General features: G+C 45.6%; 1 protein-coding gene across 30 annotated transcripts in view; it reads right to left on the bottom strand.

Annotated features, from left to right (window-relative positions):
- Positions 1-1,925: 1,925 nt before the first annotated feature.
- LOC115158068 (transcription factor 7-like 2) overlaps positions 1,926-19,640 on the bottom strand; it is a 116,829-nt gene continuing 99,114 nt past the window's right edge. For 3 of the 30 annotated variants that reach the window (XM_029706662.1, XM_029706572.1, XM_029706756.1), the window contains 9 exons: positions 19,497-19,599; positions 18,145-18,219; positions 13,155-13,292; positions 12,805-12,991; positions 10,902-11,009; positions 10,195-10,258; positions 9,403-9,453; positions 8,119-8,191; positions 1,926-2,730 (listed from right to left, as the gene is read on the bottom strand). In XM_029706662.1, the coding sequence (XP_029562522.1) occupies positions 2,268-2,730; positions 8,119-8,191; positions 9,403-9,453; positions 10,195-10,258; positions 10,902-11,009; positions 12,805-12,991; positions 13,155-13,292; positions 18,145-18,219; positions 19,497-19,599 (1,262 nt within the window). In that variant the 3' untranslated portion in view covers positions 1,926-2,267. Of the gene's footprint in view, positions 2,731-5,003; positions 6,835-7,476; positions 7,551-8,118; positions 8,192-9,402; positions 9,454-10,194; positions 10,259-10,901; positions 11,010-12,804; positions 12,992-13,154; positions 13,293-18,144; positions 18,220-19,496; positions 19,600-19,640 lie in introns of those variants that run through there. The other 27 variants (XM_029706653.1, XM_029706695.1, XM_029706796.1 and 24 more) reach the window with 24 other exon arrangements.

Below are 19,640 nucleotides of genomic sequence, written 5' to 3'. Positions count from 1 at the left end.
GTTTCACAAAGATTATTCATCACTCTTCATCCTCTGCATTTATCAGTGCCAACCTTCTTTAACTCAAATATATTATCCATTTATATTGAACTCTACTTGCTTTTTGTTTGATAAAGAGAAATGCAAGGGTGCAACTCATTTTCATTGTACTTCTTTCAAAATCAAATAGTATTTCCTTGGAAGTCGCAAAGATGATGCTTGCTTTGGTGGTATTTTGAATAGTATATCATTTTTTCCCCCTGCCAAACACGTAGCTACTGATGCATACCCTTAACGTCGGTTTCCCAGACACAGATTAAGCTTAGTCCTGGACTAAAAAGCTATTTCAATAGATTCTCCATTGATTTTGACAATACTTTTTAGTCCAGGACTATGCTTAATCCATGTTTGGGGAAACCTGCTTTTAGTACCTTTACACTAGTGCAATCTTTCATCGAGTTGCTGCACTCACATATTCGATCACAAAAGTTAGACACAGATTGATCTGCACATACTAAGTCGCTTTTATTAATACAGAACTGCATGCTACAGAGACTGTACAGCATAAACATTGATTCATTACAAAAACATGGTTTTGGAACCATTTAAAAATAACAGAAAAAAAAGGGAAAAAAATAAAATAAAAATAAGAGCATAAAATAGAACAGGAACATCACAGCCGTTAAGGAAACATTCAAAACTTTTCATCATTAGCATCTTATTAAACCAGAGAAGAAATCGACAGGTTACAGTCGCGTCATGTCAACTACAATGGTACCGAGTGGATGATTCTCTTGTAGCTTTTTTTTACAGCCTCTTGCAACATCAACATGCCTATTTTTTCTATCTACCTATATGTAGTAGTGTACTTAAAAGTGGCAGTTTGTGTATTTTTTTGTAGTTATTTCATAGTTTTTTATGAACCTCCTAATAATATACAGAATTTGGCCCATGTGGGTTTATACAGTATAATGTCTGTCTTTTTATTCAGTTGAAATTTAAATTTGTATATTTGACAATTTGCTACCAAACACATTTGTTATAGCAACATTTATACTACATACATAGCAATCTATGTAACGTCACAGCAAAGTATGTAAAAAAAAAATAAAGAAAATAAAATAAACAAACACAACTCAAACCCCTACAGCGTGATTAGAGGCAGGAGAGAAAATTATCACAAAATTTGGCACGGAAAATCTGTACACAAATCTACAGTCCGGTAGAGATGGGACTGTGCAATAAAAAAGAAGGGCTTTAGACGCTTCCCCAAACTACTGAAGACACGGTACCCACTGTCCCTTGGTGTTTCAAGTTTATTTTCTTCTTTTGTAAAATGGCTTATAGACGCATTTCTTGAAATGAAGTTGTGCATACCTCTGTGAAATCTACACAGTACATTGGGTGGAATCCAGGTTTTCAGTGAAGAAAAAAATGAAGTTTTTATATAGTTGCTTACGTTAAGAAAAAAATATTTATACAATGTATTAAGAAAAAGAACAGATTTTAAAATGGACAACATACAAGATACAACAAGCAATCTCTAAAGCAATAAATACTACTGGTCCTAGCGTTGTGACATTTTGTATTGAATACCGTAACCCCCCACCCACCCCAATAGACCCCACCGTCTCCCTTCCAACCCCCCACCCACCCCACCTGACTCCACCCCCAAAGGTAAACAAAAAAAATAAAAAAGACAACGCAATGGAACGATGCACATTAACACAGTAACCCCGCCCCCCCAACCCACCCACCAAATAGTTCTGTACATTTAAAGAAGAACAAGTAACATCACAATTAAAGTTGTTCCTCAGTAAGAGAGGTGTCTCCACGATCCTCATACCCTCCAATGATTGGTTCGCAAGCTCGTATTTAATACAAATAATGAAGGAGAACCAACTCTTTCAAGAAAAGGGGTCATTGAATAGTCATCTAATCTACAATTTTTTATATCTGTCATTGAAACACGTTTAAGTGGAACTAAATAACAATTTTCTGTTTAACACTACAAAATAAAGAGAAGAACAGAAGTTCAGAAGAATTTTGGCAGATTCACAAAGCCATACTCTACAGCTCATTGGATTATTATTTCATTATAATATTTATAGTTTTTTTTCGATAATGATGGGTCAAATATTGACCAATGAACTTTGATAAAACAGTAACACATTTTCAAAGCCTTATGGCACAGAAACAGAAAAAAAGTTTGAACGAAACAAAGAGAAAAGAATGAAGGGTGCAGAGCTAGAAAAAGGGAAGGAAGGAGGGAGTGAATGAGGAGGGATCTACTCTATAGACTTGGTAACGAGCGACAGAGGCTGAGGGGCCGTGGAGTTGGGGTGTAGCGAGCGGGAATGACACAGCGATGCTGCCAAGGGCCTGGCCAGGGCGGCGCCCGAGGAGCCCGGCTGCCGCGAGGACGAGACGTCGCCGTGCGCTCCGTTGTGGGCTGCGCCAGGCGTTTTGCCCGCTGCAGCAGCAGAGTTTTCCAGCAGAACCAAAGATGGCGGAGGAGGATGCCCAGCCAGGAGGTGCCGGTGCGGGTAGTGGAGAGGCTGGTGGGCCGGTTTCATAGTCAGTGAGAGAGGTTGCATTTGTTCAGTCTGAGGTCTGGACTCTTTCGAGGAGGGGGAGGGGGCCACCGAGGAGGGGGAGGATGGGGGGGAGTCTAGTAAGCTGCCGTCCGAAGAGGGAGGACTGGCACAGCTACCTTCACCTTGGATGTAGCGAATGCACTTTTTTTTTCTCCTGGAGATGGGGGACAGAGAAAGACGGTTTTTGTTTAGCATGACATCCCAGAAGTGACAACAATCTGCTGGGCAATAGCCGAGCCTTAGCACTCAACGTAAATGCACCATCTTGTTTCACTGGCATTATGCATACCGTCGATGTCTTAAAGATAACATCTAAAACCTATTTCTGGGTGTTACATTATTGTTATTTTCTGGTGCATTTACGTGGTTGCCAACACTACAGCCTGGCTGAGGATCAAGGCTACATGTGGCCTGCTCAGATTCCCAGGACATACACACAGTACACCAAACAGACAGACAGGATGATGAACGAGGAGAGGCAGCAGGAGGATGAAAATGATGGATGAGAAATGGATGAAGAATAAAGAAGAATGAAGAATGATTTTAGTGGCGAATCTCAAAACAACTCCCTTTATTGTTGCTATTTTCCCTCATCTTTTAAACGTTTCTGATCTTTACTCAACCAAAGAGCTGGCCGTGGTGAAGAGCTACTGCCAGGATCAACCTGCTCTTCTGAGATACTAGTCCTCCCTCTCTCTCCCCTCCCTCCTCACTTCCCTCCAGTATCCTGACTTCTCTCTCTCCCCTCCCTCCTCACTTCCCTCCACTATCCTGACTTCTCTCTCTCCCCTCCATCCACTATCCTGACTTCTCTCTCTCCCCTCCATCCACTATCCTGACTTCTCTCTCTCCCCTCCCTCCTCACTTCCCTCTAGTATCCTGACTTCTCTCTCTCCCCTCCCTCCACTATCCTGACTTCTCTCTCTCCCCTCCCTCCTCTCTTCAATCCACTATCCTGACCTCTCTCTCCCCTCCCTCCTCACTTCCCTCTAGTATCCTGACTTCTCTCTCTCCCCTCCCTCCACTATCCTGACTTCTCTCTCTCCCCTCCCTCCTCTCTTCAATCCACTATCCTGACCTCTCTCTCCCCTCCCTCCTCTCTTCAATCCACTATCCTGACTTCTCTCTCTCTATCCTCCTTCTCCTCCATTACCTGACTTCTCTCTCTCTCCTCCCTCTCCTCTACTACCCTGACTTCTCTCTCTCTCCTCCCTCTCCTCTACTACCCTGACTTCTCTCTCTCTCCTCCCTCTCCCCTACTATCCTGACTTCTCTCTCTCTCTCCTCCACTATCCTGACTTCTTTCTCTCTCTCCTCCCTCTCCTCCACTATCCTGACTTCTCTCTCTCTCTATCCTCCTTCTCCTCCATTACCTGACTTCTCTCTCTCTCCTCCCTCTCCTCTACTATCCTGACTTCTCTCTCCTCCACTATCCTGACTTCTCTCTCTCCTCCACTATCCTGACTTCTCTCTCCTCCCTCTCCTCCAATATACTGACTTCTCTCTCTCCTCCCTCTCCTCCACTATCCTGACTTCTCTCTCTCCTCCACTATCTTGACTTCTCTCTCCTCCCTCTCCTCCAATATACTGACTTCTCTCTCTCCTCCCTCTCCTCCACTATCCTGACTTCTCCCTCTCCTCCACTATCCTGACTTCTCTCTCTCCTCCACTATCCTGACTTCTCTCTCCTCCCTCTCCTCCAATATACTGACTTCTCTCTCTCCTCCCTCTCCTCCACTATCCTGACTTCTCTCTCCTCCCTCTCCTCCACTATCCTGACTTCTCTCTCTCTCCTCCACTATCCTGACTTCTCTCTCCTCCCTCTCCTCCACTATCCTGACTTCTCTCTCCTCCCTCTCCTCCACTATCCTGACTTCTCTCTCTCTCCTCCACTATCCTGACTTCTCTCTCTCTCCTCCACTATCCTGACTTCTCTCTCCTCCCTCTCCTCCACTATCCTGACTTCTCTCTCCTCCCTCTCCTCCACTATCCTGACTTCTCTCTCTCTCCTCCACTATCCTGACTTCTCTCTCTCTCCTCCACTATCTTGACTTCTCTCTCCTCCCTCTCCTCCACTATCCTGACTTCTCTCTCTCTCCTCCACTATCCTGACTTCTCTCTCTCTCCTCCACTATCTTGACTTCTCTCTCCTCCCTCTCCTCCACTATCCTGACTTCTCTCTCTCCTCCACTATCCTGACTTCTCTCTCTCCTCCCTCTCCTCCACTATCCTGACTTCTCTCTCTCCTCCCTCTCCTCTACTATCCTGACTTCTCTCTCCTCCCTCTCCTCCACTATCCTGACTTCTCTCTCTCCTCCACTATCCTGACTTCTCTCTCCTCCCTCTCCTCCACTATCCCGACTTCTCTCTCTCCTCCACTATCCTGACTTCTCTCTCTCCTCCCTCTCCTCCACTATCCTTCTTCTCTCTCTGTCTCTCCTTTGCTTAGAAGGGAGAGTTTGGATTCTGAGGTAAGAGGTTAGGGGGATCCCCACTACGCTGCACCTGCCCCTAAGACATGTGTGTATGAAGGTCACGTTATAATGGTTGCATTTCTGCTCGGGTCATGACTCTCCCCTGTCTGGCACGCCTGCAGCCAACCCATCTCGCTCTGTGGAACGGCCCACAATGCAACTGCACTGAGCTATCACTCAAGAGGGGGGGGGGGGGGGGGGGCTGTGCACGTGCTATGTTCATATGGGGTGCAGGGAGGCAAGGATGGACAGAGGGGGGAGCCTCTGCCCACCTCGTTTCACCCTGACATCAACAACTCCTTATCACAAGGTCTGTGCATGCCTCGAGGGCAAATACACTGTGGTTCAGACTGTGTTGCTAGCTCACAGGGACAATGAGCAAGAAGGAGAAAGAACAGAATTGGGAGGTGGGGAGGGAGGGAGGCGGGCAGAAGTGAATGATAGAAATGATGCTTTGGTTCAGCTAGCCTTCACTGTTCTATCGTTCAATCAAGGGTAAGGCCTGTTTGTCAAGTCATACCCTGCCTGTACTCCTTCAGGTAAAGGGTTCACACAAATACTGTGAGAGAGAGAATGAGATGGGAAAAAAGAGGGGGGGGGGGTCGATCAGTGAGAACTGATAAGAAAGGAATGAAGAGAAAGGGAGAGTGGGGATGAAAAATATATATTTGGACAACCACACATACCTTACACTGATGGCATGCTGGACAAAAAGGCATGCAATTAAACAAAGAGAACAAGCACACAACATTGATCCACGAGAAAGAGTAAAACCACAGGGAAATGTCAACTGAAAAGCAAGGGAAAGGGAGTTGAGATGTCTGCTTGGCTGTCGAAGACCCTGTATGAGTATTGTGTGGTACTATTATTACTGCCAGTGCCAGCCTGTATCTCTTCCTCTGCCAGTGCCAGCCTGTATCTCTTCCTCTGCCAGTGCCAGCCTGTATCTCTTCCTCTGCCAGTGCCAGCCTGTATCTCTTCCTCTGCCAGTGCTGAAGTGATAACTGCCTGTCAAACCACTTCAAATGAGCTAATATCATTTTTTCTTTAACAGACATATCGATTGATAGTATGTGCCTGTGTAACATATTGATTTCCCCGTCTCCAGGGGAATTACGCCAGATGCATCTTTCAGGAAATGGAGCCCAGTGGGGTCTGTTAACCTCTCGGCTCCTTAAACGAAGCAGGATTTATCCCTGGCTATTTCCAAGCCCGGCCCACTGACACCCCGCTGCTGCCCTACTCATCATCTACCCGTTACGTTCATAGACTAGATCAGGAAGTATGTCATCCCGATATCAATGTGATCAACTGTTTACGTGTTATTTTCAATCTGGAACAGCACTACTGTAGAAACTGAGTGTGGAGTATTGCTAAGTGAGTTCAGCAGGCCTTGTGGATGACTTTAATTGGATGCTGAATTGAACTGGACACCATATGAAATCAACCTTTAGAATTGGTGACTTGGTAAGATAACTCAATATCTTATGAGCTGTTTTCTTTGAGGCAATGGCAAAATGCCAGATAGACTTTCTGTAGTCATAACCACAGCTCAATATTGAAAACAAAAAGGAGAAAAATGAAATGTATTGATAGGTCGCATGCCCTGGGTTGACCATGGTGATGGTATCAAATGGAGCGTCACAATGGTCAGGGTAGAGGTGGGGACACAGTGCAAACCAGACACGGAGAAGGGTATTACTTAACAGAAACAGATACCTACCATGAAAATATTCCCAATTCAAAGACTGCTTGTGTCAGAACAGAAAGACAACAGGTAGGGACTAATTAAGGGTTATTAGAGAGGAGTTTGGAGGAAGAAGAAGAAGAGGAGGAGGTGGAGGAGGAGGAGGAGGAAGAGGGCATAGAAGAAAGTCACTCTGGTGCCCTCTGAGAAGCAGGGCAAACCTTAGCACGACAAGGTTATCAAGAAGGCCAATTCAGACAGACACTTAAAACAGTTAGAATGTCAGGCACTTACATACAGCCTGGATAGAAAATGGATTTCAACCTTTCAACTTGCCAGAAGAATAGTATCATAAACCATAAACGTTTTCCTTTTTAAAATTACATTACAACAAAAAGGCCCAAAGTTCTCCTAAATTTGATTGTGTACCATGTTGCAACAAGGATCTTCCCTTACAATGTTATAATTGCGGAGGTAGAGTACAAATGACGCTAGTAAATCCATGTTCTGCGACTGGGATTCTAGTTTTCAACGAAAATAAGTGAAATGACCTGCTAGAAGAAGTTCTAGCAGAAAATCACCCAATCAGGAAAAGGAACAGGTAGAATGACGGCGTCATCAATTAACACATTGAAGGAAACATAACACACATCTTTTTCAGACGGACGTCTTGAGAAGACGTAAGAGAAGGAAGTGATTGTCATTACGGTTGTCCTCCTGTAGATACTACAGGGGTATACCTGCATGGTTTGCACCAGAAACTCAGCTGGTCAAGCCCGAACAAGGCACGACACTTCTTTGGGGCATTTGCGTCTGTTAGCCACACACAAACGATACAAAAACACAGAAAATGGACACGTCATTGGACAGACAACATATAGCCAAGGCTTAGGTTTGGGCTGCCAACACTGGGACCTCCTCCACACAGACCAGGCCATCGCGTCTCCAACTCCTCTCAGACCCAGTCTGATGAGTCCTGTCCCTCATTATGAGAATATGCCCTATAGGACCCACCCAACCCCACATCTATATGCTGCAATTTAGACTTGGGTACAGACAAACACGACTCACACCAACACACACACACACACACACACACACACACACACACACACACACACACACACACACACACACACACACACACACACACACACACACACACACACATTAACGCATACCCTGTTAGCCCTGTTCCCAAACACCAACACAACTAGAGGCAGGCCAGACTAGCAGGGCTGGGTTGGAGGAAGAGTTGGGAGGTGGCGACAACCTGGCGAAGGAAGGAGAGTGGGAGGCGGGGAGGGAAGGAGGAAGTCCCAGCTCAGAGAGCAGCCGTCACCTGGCCCCCGGCGTTCACGCCAGCACACACCATACACACCTGCACGGGCCACACCAGTTATTCTGCTGATCGAGCCCAAAGCGCGCTCGACACTTCTTAGGAGCGCTCAGGTCTGATGCCACAACAGGGAGGGAAGCCAGCAGACAGGAGGAAGAATAACCAAAAGGGGGGAAGACAAAGAGGAGAGAAATAAAGGAGAAAAAAAACGGAAACCAGTGAGTCTGTGAGTTTCGTAATCGTGGCATATCTAGCTAATTTCCCCCCTAATTAAAAAGATGCAGTATGTCTTTACAGAAAGGACTGTCAGAAGACACAGTTAGTCTTTCAGACATTAGTAATCAAACCGCAAGCAAAAAGCGAACAAGTGCATAAATGTGCAAAGATTAAGTCAAACGAAAGGATAGTCATTTCCACTTTAATAGAAGGCTTAAGCCAATAAAAAGGATCATACGTATTTGTTAAAGGAGCAGAATATGATGGGGACAATAATGCAGACTTGATTACATTTCTGCTAAGTGCCATTCATAGTTATACTTTTTATTGCCATATTTGAGAAGGAGAGGCTAGAGGTGGTAGGTAGGAAGAGGCAGCAGTATCAGACTGTTACACTAAGTGGAGGTTTGGGTTAGTCTCAGCCAGAGAAAGCATTAAAGGGTTAAACCCTACTGAATGCAGCAAGGGCACTACTACTGTACTTAGACCTGAATTCAAACACCCGACACACGGTTTTCTACCATAGTGGCTTAATAATACAAATGTAGAGCAAAGTGACAGCTGGGTCAAAGGAGGAATCCTATGGTGAGTAAATCCAGGCCTTAGTTTGAGCAGAGACCGCGTAGAAGGGGAATAGGCCCAACTCATTCTGGCCCAGGGAAAGGCACAAGCACAGCTACTGAAGCAAATAGATTAAGGAGGTTTACCCTGACTGACGTAAAATCTCTGGGTCATACTCAACATTAAGATTACTTTAACTTAACAGCCACCACTAGAAATATATACAACATATGGATTTGGCCAAATGGGGAAGATTGTTCTAGAATAAATGGCTTAAACACAGAAGCGTGATTAAATAAATATGTAAGTATATAAAATAAAACATACTTTTGCTAGTAGAAATAAAATGGTCAAATATATAAACATAAGAAACATTTTAAGAAAGAAAGCAGCAAACAAAGCATATAACATCCTTCAGAATATTGCATTTAGCTTAGTAAAATGTATTTTAAACATAATATATTTCACATGCATAGATAAATACATCATAAACTAAAAAGAGAGAAAAAAAACAAATGAGTAATTTAAGACTCAAAATGACATTAGCACCTGTAATCGGAGGGAGTGAAAGGCAAGGGTTGGGAAAATATTCTCTGTGTTCTGAAAAAAAGAACAGATGGAGAGGCCTTCAAGAGGGGATCCGTCACGTAAACGAGCGTAAAATACAGTTTCATATGCCGCATTTCTCCTTCTCAACTCACAATATGGAATATCAGAAGAATGTGAATAATAAGAATATAAAATGAAGAAGTAACAGAATTAGTAAACCTCCTTAATTTTAAGAAGTGGGTGATTTTTTCCCCCCTTTTTTTGGGGTGATTAAAAAGCATGCATGAAAACAAGCAGGGGCGGCCCAGGTTACAGACACACAAGCACAGTCTATCTGCAGGCCACAGGCATTATAACACACAGACACACAACACTGGCAAAGTTAATGTTAATGACTTTCGCAACGCTTCAATTTCACATTCTCAAAACACACATATCAACGTTTCATAAATGCTGGGGGGCAAAGAGTGTTGGGGGGGTCGGCAGGGAGGGGGAGGGGCGAGGCTGGGGAAGGGAGGGGGTCATGCATATTCAACGTTATTAGCTGGGGAAGGCTATGGGAGGGGGTGGGGAATGGAAGGAGGGGGTAACAAGCAAGTCTACCATTTAAATATTGCATTACGTGTAGCATAACTATGTAGTAGAAAAAAACGAGCACAACAACACAAAAATAAAATAAAAAGCAGTAGAGGGAGAAAAAAAACGGGCTAGACTATTATCTTGTAAGATGTGAACACAGTCCTGAACACATGAAGGGTCTCCTAATAGGAGAGAGAACTGCCGCTCACTTACCATTGCCCTCTCCTGGCTGCTTATCCCTTTTCCTCTTCTTCTTCTTGCCCTGTTGGTTAGCCGCCAAAACAAGAGAAATAGACAGGAACCTTAGTTATTATATTGCAGAAGACCTGACACGTGAAATGAAAACGGGCCCATTTTTCTGTTTGTTTATGTATTCATTCATTCTCTCACTCTTTCTCTGCCCGCCGGTTTTAACTGCCACTGCAAGACATTGCAGAATTTCCCCTTGTCCCTTTCTGTATTTTTTTCTCTCTCTTCTCCTTTTGTTGTAATCTTTTGACTTATTTTCCTCTCGTTTAGTGACCATCGTAGAGGCTTTGTTGGTTTCTAGCGAGGGAGTCAGATTTGCAGAATGCTTTGTGCAGGCTGAGAGGAGTCAAAGTTTCACTGGCCAACCTGACCTTTGCAGGGGTGTACGATGACCCCTGAACTGCTGGACGCACAGCAAACGCTGGGAGAGAAACTTCCTAGCAGCATCAGAATTCCAGGGACTTTAGACCCTGTTTTATATAGCCCAGCAAATCTACTGTAAAGTATATTGGAGATTCCATTGGCTAAGGTGTCTAGGGAAGCAGTCAACAGGCATTGCTAGCGAGGTGAGCTCTCAGCTCAGACAGAACAGTAAGAGCACTCATCCCAGACACACGTCCTTGTGGAGGGGAGAAGTACAGGAGGTACGTGTTGAAAACTTAAAAACTTACATAGTTATCTCGTGCGGACCAGCCGGGGTAGAGCTGCATGTGAAGCTGTCGCTCTTTCCTGGCCAGCTCGTAGTATTTTGCCTGCTCCTCTCGTGTTAGGGCGTGCCACTACAGACAGACACGTGGAAAGAGAGAGGGAGGGGAAGACAGGGGGAAGGACATAATAGAAAGAGAAGAGTGCAAAAAGTGTCAACAGTAGAAGAAGACAGTGTTCAGTCAAGAGCAGTGAGAAGTAGAGACAAACTAAGACATGTTTCCCTTGTCTACCAGACCCAGTAGCAGGCCTATAGTCAACTAAACCATACAGGTTTCCCTTGTCTACCAGACCCAGTAGCAGGCCTATAGTCAACTAAACCATACAGGTTTCCCTTGTCTACCAGACCCAGTAGCAGGCCTATAGTCAACTAAACCATACAGGTTTCCCTTGTCTACCAGACCCAGTAGCAGGCCTATAGTCAACTAAACCATACAGGTTTCCCTTGTCTACCAGACCCAGTAGCAGGCCTATAGTCAACTAAACCATACAGGTTTCCCTTGTCTACCAGACCCAGTAGCAGGCCTATAGTTAACTAAACCATACAGGTTTCCCTTGTCTACCAGACCCAGTAGCAGGCCTATAGTCAACTAAACCATACAGGTTTCCCTTGTCTACCAGACCCAGTAGCAGGCCTATAGTCAACTAAACCATACAGGTTTCCCTTGTCTACCAGACCCAGTAGCAGGCCTATAGTCAACTAAACCATACAGGTTTCCCTTGTCTACCAGACCCAGTAGCAGGCCTATAGTCAACTAAACCATACAGGTTTCCCTTGTCTACCAGACCCAGTAGCAGGCCTATAGTCAACTAAACCATACAGGTTTCCCTTGTCTACCAGACCCAGTAGCAGGCCTATAGTCAACTAAACCATACAGGTTTCCCTTGTCTACCAGACCCAGTAGCAGGCCTATAGTCAACTAAACCATACAGGTTTCCCTTGTCTACCAGACCCAGTAGCAGGCCTATAGTTAACTAAACCATACAGGTTTCCCTTGTCTACCAGACCCAGTAGCAGGCCTATAGTCAACTAAACCATACAGTTTTCCCTTGTCTACCAGACCCAGTAGCAGGCCTATAGTCAACTAAACCATACAGGTTTCCCTTGTCTACCAGACCCAGTAGCAGGCCTATAGTCAACTAAACCATACAGGTTTCCCTTGTCTACCAGACCCAGTAGCAGGCCTATAGTCAACTAAACCATACAGGTTTCCCTTGTCTACCAGACCCAGTAGCAGGCCTATAGTCAACTAAACCATACAGGTTTCCCTTGTCTACCAGACCCAGTAGCAGGCCTATAGTCAACTAAACCATACAGGTTTCCCTTGTCTACCAGACCCAGTAGCAGGCCTATAGTCAACTAAACCATACAGGTTTCCCTTGTCTACCAGACCCAGTAGCAGGCCTATAGTCAACTAAACCATACAGGTTTCCCTTGTCTACCAGACCCAGTAGCAGGCCTATAGTCAACTAAACCATACAGGTTTCCCTTGTCTACCAGACAAGGGAATGGTGAGGAGAGTATGTATTTTAATAGAGTCATTGTCATGACCCACAAGGTTGATGCCAGTGGCCTGTTGTTGCCTTTTTCATTTTCATTTGACATTTTATTCATTTAGCAGATGCTCTTATCCAGAGCGACTTACAGGAGCAAGTATGGTTAAGGGCCTTGCTCAAGAGCACATCGACAGATTTTTCACTTAGTTAGCTCAGGGATTCGAACCAGCGACCTTTTGGTGTACTGGCCCAACGTTCTTAACCGCTAGGCTACCTGCACTATGCATAGTCCCTTGTACAGGGAGTTACCAAGCTGTATGTGTAAAATGAGTGAGTCTGTGTCTATGGCGGTGCCGTCTCTCTCTCGCTCACCCTTCGTCCCAGTATCTGGTTAATGGCGGCGCTCTCTTTCAACGTGCACTCGGCCACCACCTTGGCCCTCATCTCCTTCATGTAGAGCATAAAGGCGTTCAGCGGCTTCTTGATGTGGGGCTGCTTCTTCTTCTCGTCCTCCTTTTTCGAGTCCTGGTGTTTCCTGTGGAGCGTGTACAGTATAGTACTGTATGGTTGGCAAATACCCAGAATTGGTATTAAACAGCTTATTGTAATGGTAGAATTTAAAACAACAATACCAGTGGCAAGTTTTCCTCTACTGCTGTTTAGTTTACAATGGTAAAAATAAGCAGAGGTGAGTGTGTGTGTGTGCAGATGTGTGTACTCACGAGCTGTTGAGGCCGATGTCGCTGTGGGAGGACTCTTGCTTGACGTTGGGAGTGACGATGGCGGGGTGGGGGATTCCGGTCTGGTGCAAACTGTGGTGAGGGGGGACCATGTGGTGAGGGAACCTGGAGGACAGAAAACTGTGTAAATCGTCAGAGTGGACACGTGTGAAATGGAAGATGGACACATGTAGACACAAACAGAGTATGCTCACTTGAGCATTCGTACAGACGTGCACTTGTTGCCGTGCTGTATAGGGCCGAATCCTAACTTGAGGTTCGAGCGGGAAAGTTGGATTTTTGTGCAAATCTGTCATTGAGATTCAATGCATGACTTACACAAAAGTTTGAGTTTCGCACGCGCACATCAAGAAAGGATTCGGTCCATGAGTATCACAGAATTTGTATCTCACGATCACATAGAAGCAGTTACCCAGTACACACACACACTATACATCACAAGTCATATTTCATAATATTCATTTTAAAAATGAGAGCTGTTTTGTTTTGAAGTGGGAAGAGTTTCAAATGGAAGGATAGGACAGTCATTTTCTGCCAAAATGGCCCATACAGACACTTCAACTGTAATGGGCTTTAACAAGTCCTCGCATGCTTCTATAATTGAGCCAAAATAGTGACTTCCTCCAATGGCAAGTCAGTGTTTAGTGCTGCCACCCTTCCCTGGACTGTGGATGACAAATACAAGTTCCAGGATGTCTTGACCCATTTACAATGTGGCAAACTACAGGTTTGTGGGGTCTTATGCCAATCTGTAGAGTAAACTGATGTCAAAACTGAGGTCATGTTTAAACATCTTCAGCTCCTAGGCCTTAGCTTTAACCATGGGCAAGGCACCTTTTTCTGTGTTAGGCCTAGGCCTATTCCATTGGGTCTCATGCTAGATTCCATTGGGCCTCATGCTAGATTCCACTGGGCCTCATGCTAGATTCCATTGGTCCTCATGCTAGATTCCATTGGGCCTCATGCTAGATTCCATTGGGCCTCATGCTAGATTCCATTGGGCCTTGTGCTAGATTCCACTGGGCCTCATTCTAGATTCCATTGGGCCTCATGCTAGATTCCATTGGGCCTCATGCTAGATTCCACTGGGCCTCATGCTAGATTCCACTGGGCCTCATTCTAGATTCCATTGGGCCTCATGCTAGATTCCACTGGGCCTCATGCTAGATTCCATTGGGCCTCATGCTAGATTCCATTGGGCCTCGTGCTAGATTCCATTGGGCCTCGTGCTAGATTCCACTGGGCTTCATTCTAGATTCCATTGGGCCTCATTCTAGATTCCATTGGGCCTCATGCTAGATCCGGATTACTAATGGTGTTATTCTTTATCCCCATACTCTACATCTTCGTAACACTAGTATCATTAACTACACTGATTGAGGGCAATAACCCGCATCTATGGATTCACTTCACAGAGCAATGAGCAACACAATTGTGTGTGTGATGAGTGAGTGAGAGTAATTATGTCTATGTAAGATTATTTGAATGTGAGTGTAGAGTATATATATATGTGCCTCAGCTACGCATGACCATACACAAATCGTAGAAAACGAGTGGAGGATGAAGGAGGGGGAAAAAGGAGGAATAATTTATTATTTTTCTTTTTTAACGGCTCATTATCTGGATGTGTCTGGCTGCATGGCTTGGAGCCAGAATATAATGATGAGCATCAGGTCGCCAGGAACAACTAGTTTCTGTTGCAGGCGATCTCTGGGGAGTGTGTTTTCTCTCTCTCTCCCGCTACTGCTCTTCTCTCTCGCTCTCGCTCCCGCTGCTCTTCTCTCCTCCCTTCTCCTCTCTTCATCATTGACACGTTTGTGTTTGTGCCATGTCATCTGCTGTGGGGACAGTGGCTGCAGATCAGCCATCATTAGGCCGCTGCATTTCCCCTACTCTCTCTTTTTCCTTCCTTCTCCCTTTCTTTGTGCCTTTTTTTATCTTCTTCCTTCTCTACTATCCTCCTCCTTCCTGTCCCCTCACCCCCTCACTCCCTCCCTCCAGCTGCCACCGCGTGGCCCAGGTTATGGTTAAAACATGACGGCCATCCCTTTGATGTGCGGGGGCATCATCCAGCCTCATCAGCACAGAACAGTGCCTTGGCCCAATTTAGCCAACAGAGGGGGAGAGAGAAAGAGAGAAGGAGCCCCCAACCCCCAGGCTCGTACGTCTCAATCTGAAAGACAGGGATGGGGGTGGGTCATTGGCTGCAACAGAGGCCCAGTGTCAGCCAGGGCCATTTAATTGCCAATGCGAGGCGATATCCCCGTGCCTGGTTAATGTATAATGACTCGCCCAGCGCACTTTCCCTTCCACACAAAAAAAAGGTCTGAGAGGTAGCGAGTGAGGAAGGGAGAGAGAGAGAGGGGTGAGGGAGGAACATATCAAAGGGCAGGGGGCGAGAGGCCTACACTTACTCCCATGTGTCACACACAGGCCTGCCAGATATGAAGGACCTGTATGGCTCCAACCACATTATTCAAATCATGTATTTTCATTTGCTCCGTCCACTGACTCTGCTCTCTCCTGCTCATCTTTTTCCTTCCTGAGAATGTATTTTTTAACAGGTCCTGGGGGTAAGGTGCTCATTGAGGGGGTGCAATGTACGAAAGTGAGACTCACCCTCTGCATCCTAATCGGGCCGGTATGTGGCACTAGGGGATTGTTCTCTTGTTAAGATCTGGCTACCCAGTGAAATACAGGACCAGGACATCTCAATCACTCAGGCCTCATGTAATTGTTAAATATTACTGCACTGAGCCTCCCGAGTGGCGCAGTAGTCTAAGGCACTGCATCGCAGTGCTAGCTGTGTCACTAGAGATTCTGGGTTTGAGTCCAGGCTCTGTCGCCGCGACCAGGAGACACATGGGGCGGCGCACAATTGGCCCAGCGTCGTCAGGGTTAGAGGGGAGGGTTTGGCCGGCAGGGATTTCCTTGTCCCATTGCGCACTAGCGACTCCTGTGGCGGGCCGGGCGCAGTGCACGCTGACACAGTCGCCAGGTGTACGGTGTTTCCTCCGATACATTGGTGCGGCTGGCTTCCGGGTTAAGTGGGCATTGTATCAAAGAAGCAGTGCAGCTTGGTTGGGTTCTGTTTCGGAGGACGCACGGCTCTCGACCTTCGCCTCTCCCGAGTAAAATTTGATTTGATCATTAGACAAGGACTGGACTTTATAACTACTGGCTGTCTTGAGGCATATTTAAGCAAGAAAGCCCTTTAAAAGCCAAGACACAATTCTCTAATTCTGTTTACATTTTTTTGCTTCCGAAACCCTGTCATATACACAATTATCCAAACCTTTCAACTCTGCACCATTTATCTATGCCTTTGACAACCCAAATGGCCATATTTTTTTGTCAAATCCCCCATTGCAGTTTTAACAAGGACGTGCTAAATCCCCTTTCTCCAGAGACGGAGACCTCCACCTATTCAGCTATGCTAATTCAATTAGGTCTCATCAGAACGCATTAGCTCTCCCCAGCCCCACAGCCAATCCCCCTAGCCCCCATCCAGCAGATTCAATTAGCCTCGCTGGAAATAACATGATCACAATGTAGAGGCCGTCATTAGAGCTGAATTAGCTGTCACTTAAAGCACAGGTCCACTAGACGTTGCCAGACCTTGGTTAGTCTGGCTGCCCGGCTCTACCAGAAACCAGACACACCCGGACTGCACCGGACAGCAGGGCAACCAGGGCTGGGCTGGGGAGAGGGGGGCAACGTCTGCTTTAAGGGAGTCGCTGGGAGTGGAAGAGGGATCCAATAGATGGGTAGCGATTATAAATGAGAGCCTTTATAATAACCCTGCTATAACCAGGCTGTGTTACAGTGAACAGTCGCTAAAGCCACGAGCGAGCCTGGATCAACGTGACGATGAAAACTATCAACATAAATGTGTAAGTCTTGGGTATTAATGAAGAATACTTGTGAAGATATACATGTTCAATGTAAGGCTAACCAAGAAAGAGGACAAACTAAGAGCTATTGGCTAACATATCCTCTTTTTTTAACAATGTGAATGTGCTATTCTGCTTTTAATTAAAAGCAACGTTCAAGATCTGTGTGTGAGTGAGAGAGCGAGAGATGAGGAACCCGAGTGCACACAAACGTGTTCAATGTCAAAACACTAATGGCGTGAGGTACTATTTCACAACATTAACCTGACTATACCCCATTCGAGGCCTCCCTCTCTCTCTCCTTTCCTCCTTCGCTCACACTTATCCATCAATGTCACAGAGGTTTGAACAGTCGACCCTCAGGAGCTGCTTTTCAAATCAGCCTGTAATGAAACTGAAGTTTGGCCTGGATCCTAGTACAAACTCTCTAGCTGCCTGCACTGAAACGCCTGTGAATACTGCTCTGGGCTGGGGGAGAGGGACATGGGGAAAGAGCAGCCACACAAATCATGGGGTACTTGTCATCCACAGTTATCTCTTCCCACATTCCATACAATACAGAGTATTGGGAGAACCAGGCCCAGTTCAAAACACATAACGCAGCAACAGCAATGCAGAGTAGTATAGCACAGTCCCCGGGGGAACCGGGCCCAGTTAAAAACGTATAACACAACAACAAACATTTGTGCCCCCCCCCCAGTTCACTTGTGTCCAGAGCTCTCCCCTTGAGCTGGACCCTAATGGGCCCAACAAAGAACTAACCGAGTGTCAAGCCCCAGCATGCATCATTCTCTCCTTTTAAGTGTATAGACGTTTATATATCAACGTGTCTGGTTGTTTAAAAACTAGCAGCAAGGACATGCCCTGTCCATTACAGATGTGGCTGACATGCAGCTAGGGTAAATGTTCTTCGGGGGCCTCATTAGCTCGAAAGTGATACATATAATTAATATTTCAACACATTAGTGGGGGACACTGGAGGATTGCCCTTTTGAGCGTGGAGACGGGAGTGTGCACTCTCCACGTCACAGCCTCCTCCTGTGTGTGTGTGTGTGTTTATCTCCCAAGGCTCAACTCACCTTTGCATGGATGCATTGACAGTGAGCGCAGTCGGGTAGGGGTGTCTAAAACCCTGGTAAACAGGTTGACCTTGCCTAGGAGAAGGACAAAGAAGAGAGGGAGGTAAAGAAACATGGTTGATGGAAGTAGAAGAGGTAAAGCCCTCTCCCTCTCTCCCTGATCGCAGGCCTCTTTATTCTCATTTGATCAGGACTAAAATCTAGGGGATTGCAGAGTGCGGATCAAAGGAGAGGCAAACTCCGAACAATTTGAATGCCACAAATCTGATAGGAATGGCTAATTAAATTTCATAACCCTTCGCTCGGTGTCGACGGAGAGGGGGCCCCTTCCTCCCCGAGCTGAAACTAGGTGTTTTGTTGTGATAATTAAAGACGAAGCGCAACTCTTTAATGGAGCCATCACGCTAATTGAGGTCAACACATCTAAAGACAAACAATAATGAATGTAAATTTATACCAAAATAAAGTGCAGCAAATCAAAGGGTGCCGCGGCTGCGCTCGGGACCTCTCCCGGTATTTAGATTGCGGTGAGAAAACATTAAATTAACAGAGCTTAATTTGTAGCCTTTTGTCATATTAACAAGTGTTGACAAGAGTCACCCAGGGATAGCCCCCATGTGGAATTGTGGGTAAAATACGGGCAATCACGGTTCATTGCTCTAATTGGACAATACAGAGACATGCAAAATACTATTCGACACAAAGTTGGGGTTGGAAGGGGGTTTAGGAAACCGCAGTGTGCTTCTGTGGCCCATGAGTCAGTCCATTGCTTGAATGTATAAACTGGAGACACCAGTAGAGAGGGAGACTTAGCCATTCTCTCTGCAATGTGGTCAGCTAGGAGTCAAATAAGTGCCTGATCAAAATTGAGAGGACCCAGTTTGAGATAAGTGGATACAGAGTTTTCCCTATGCACTCAGCTTATGATGTTGCCAGTCTGGAAAATACTGAAACCAAGCTATATTAGCATACACAACAAACCAGAAGACATTGCCTCTGACGGAGAACTATTTTACGTTATATCTTCTACATTAGAGATGCTGATTTTACATCATAATGTACTACAGAACTAAACGCTCATAATTTACATCTATACATAGTTAAAAACAACGACACCAGCGCATGCTTGGAGTACTACAACATGCTTAATGACAGGTATTTGGTATTTTATTAGGATCCCCATTAGCTGTTGAAAAAGCAGCAGCTACACTTCCTGGGGTCCACACAGAACAGGGAACATAATACAGAATGACATAATACAGAACATCATAAGACAAGAACAGCTCAAGGACAGAACTACATACATTTAAGGGACGGGTCATTAAGAAAGAGAGTAATAAAATGTTGCTTACTGTGGTACTAACCACCCGAGCGGATGGGGGATCTGGCCTACAGCACCAGGTGAGAGAGGGTAATAGGGAGATATGTCTGGGTGTTGTGGAGGCCTTGGAATTCCTGGAGAGAAAGAGAGAGAAAGGGTAGAGGGACAAAGAGGG

Source organism: Salmo trutta, chromosome 2 (assembly GCF_901001165.1).
Source record: "Salmo trutta chromosome 2, fSalTru1.1, whole genome shotgun sequence".
In the NCBI taxonomy this organism is placed as follows: Eukaryota; Metazoa; Chordata; class Actinopteri; order Salmoniformes; family Salmonidae; genus Salmo; species Salmo trutta.
Note: the sequence above shows the minus strand (reverse complement) of the source record. Positions and strands in the feature narration are given on the sequence as shown.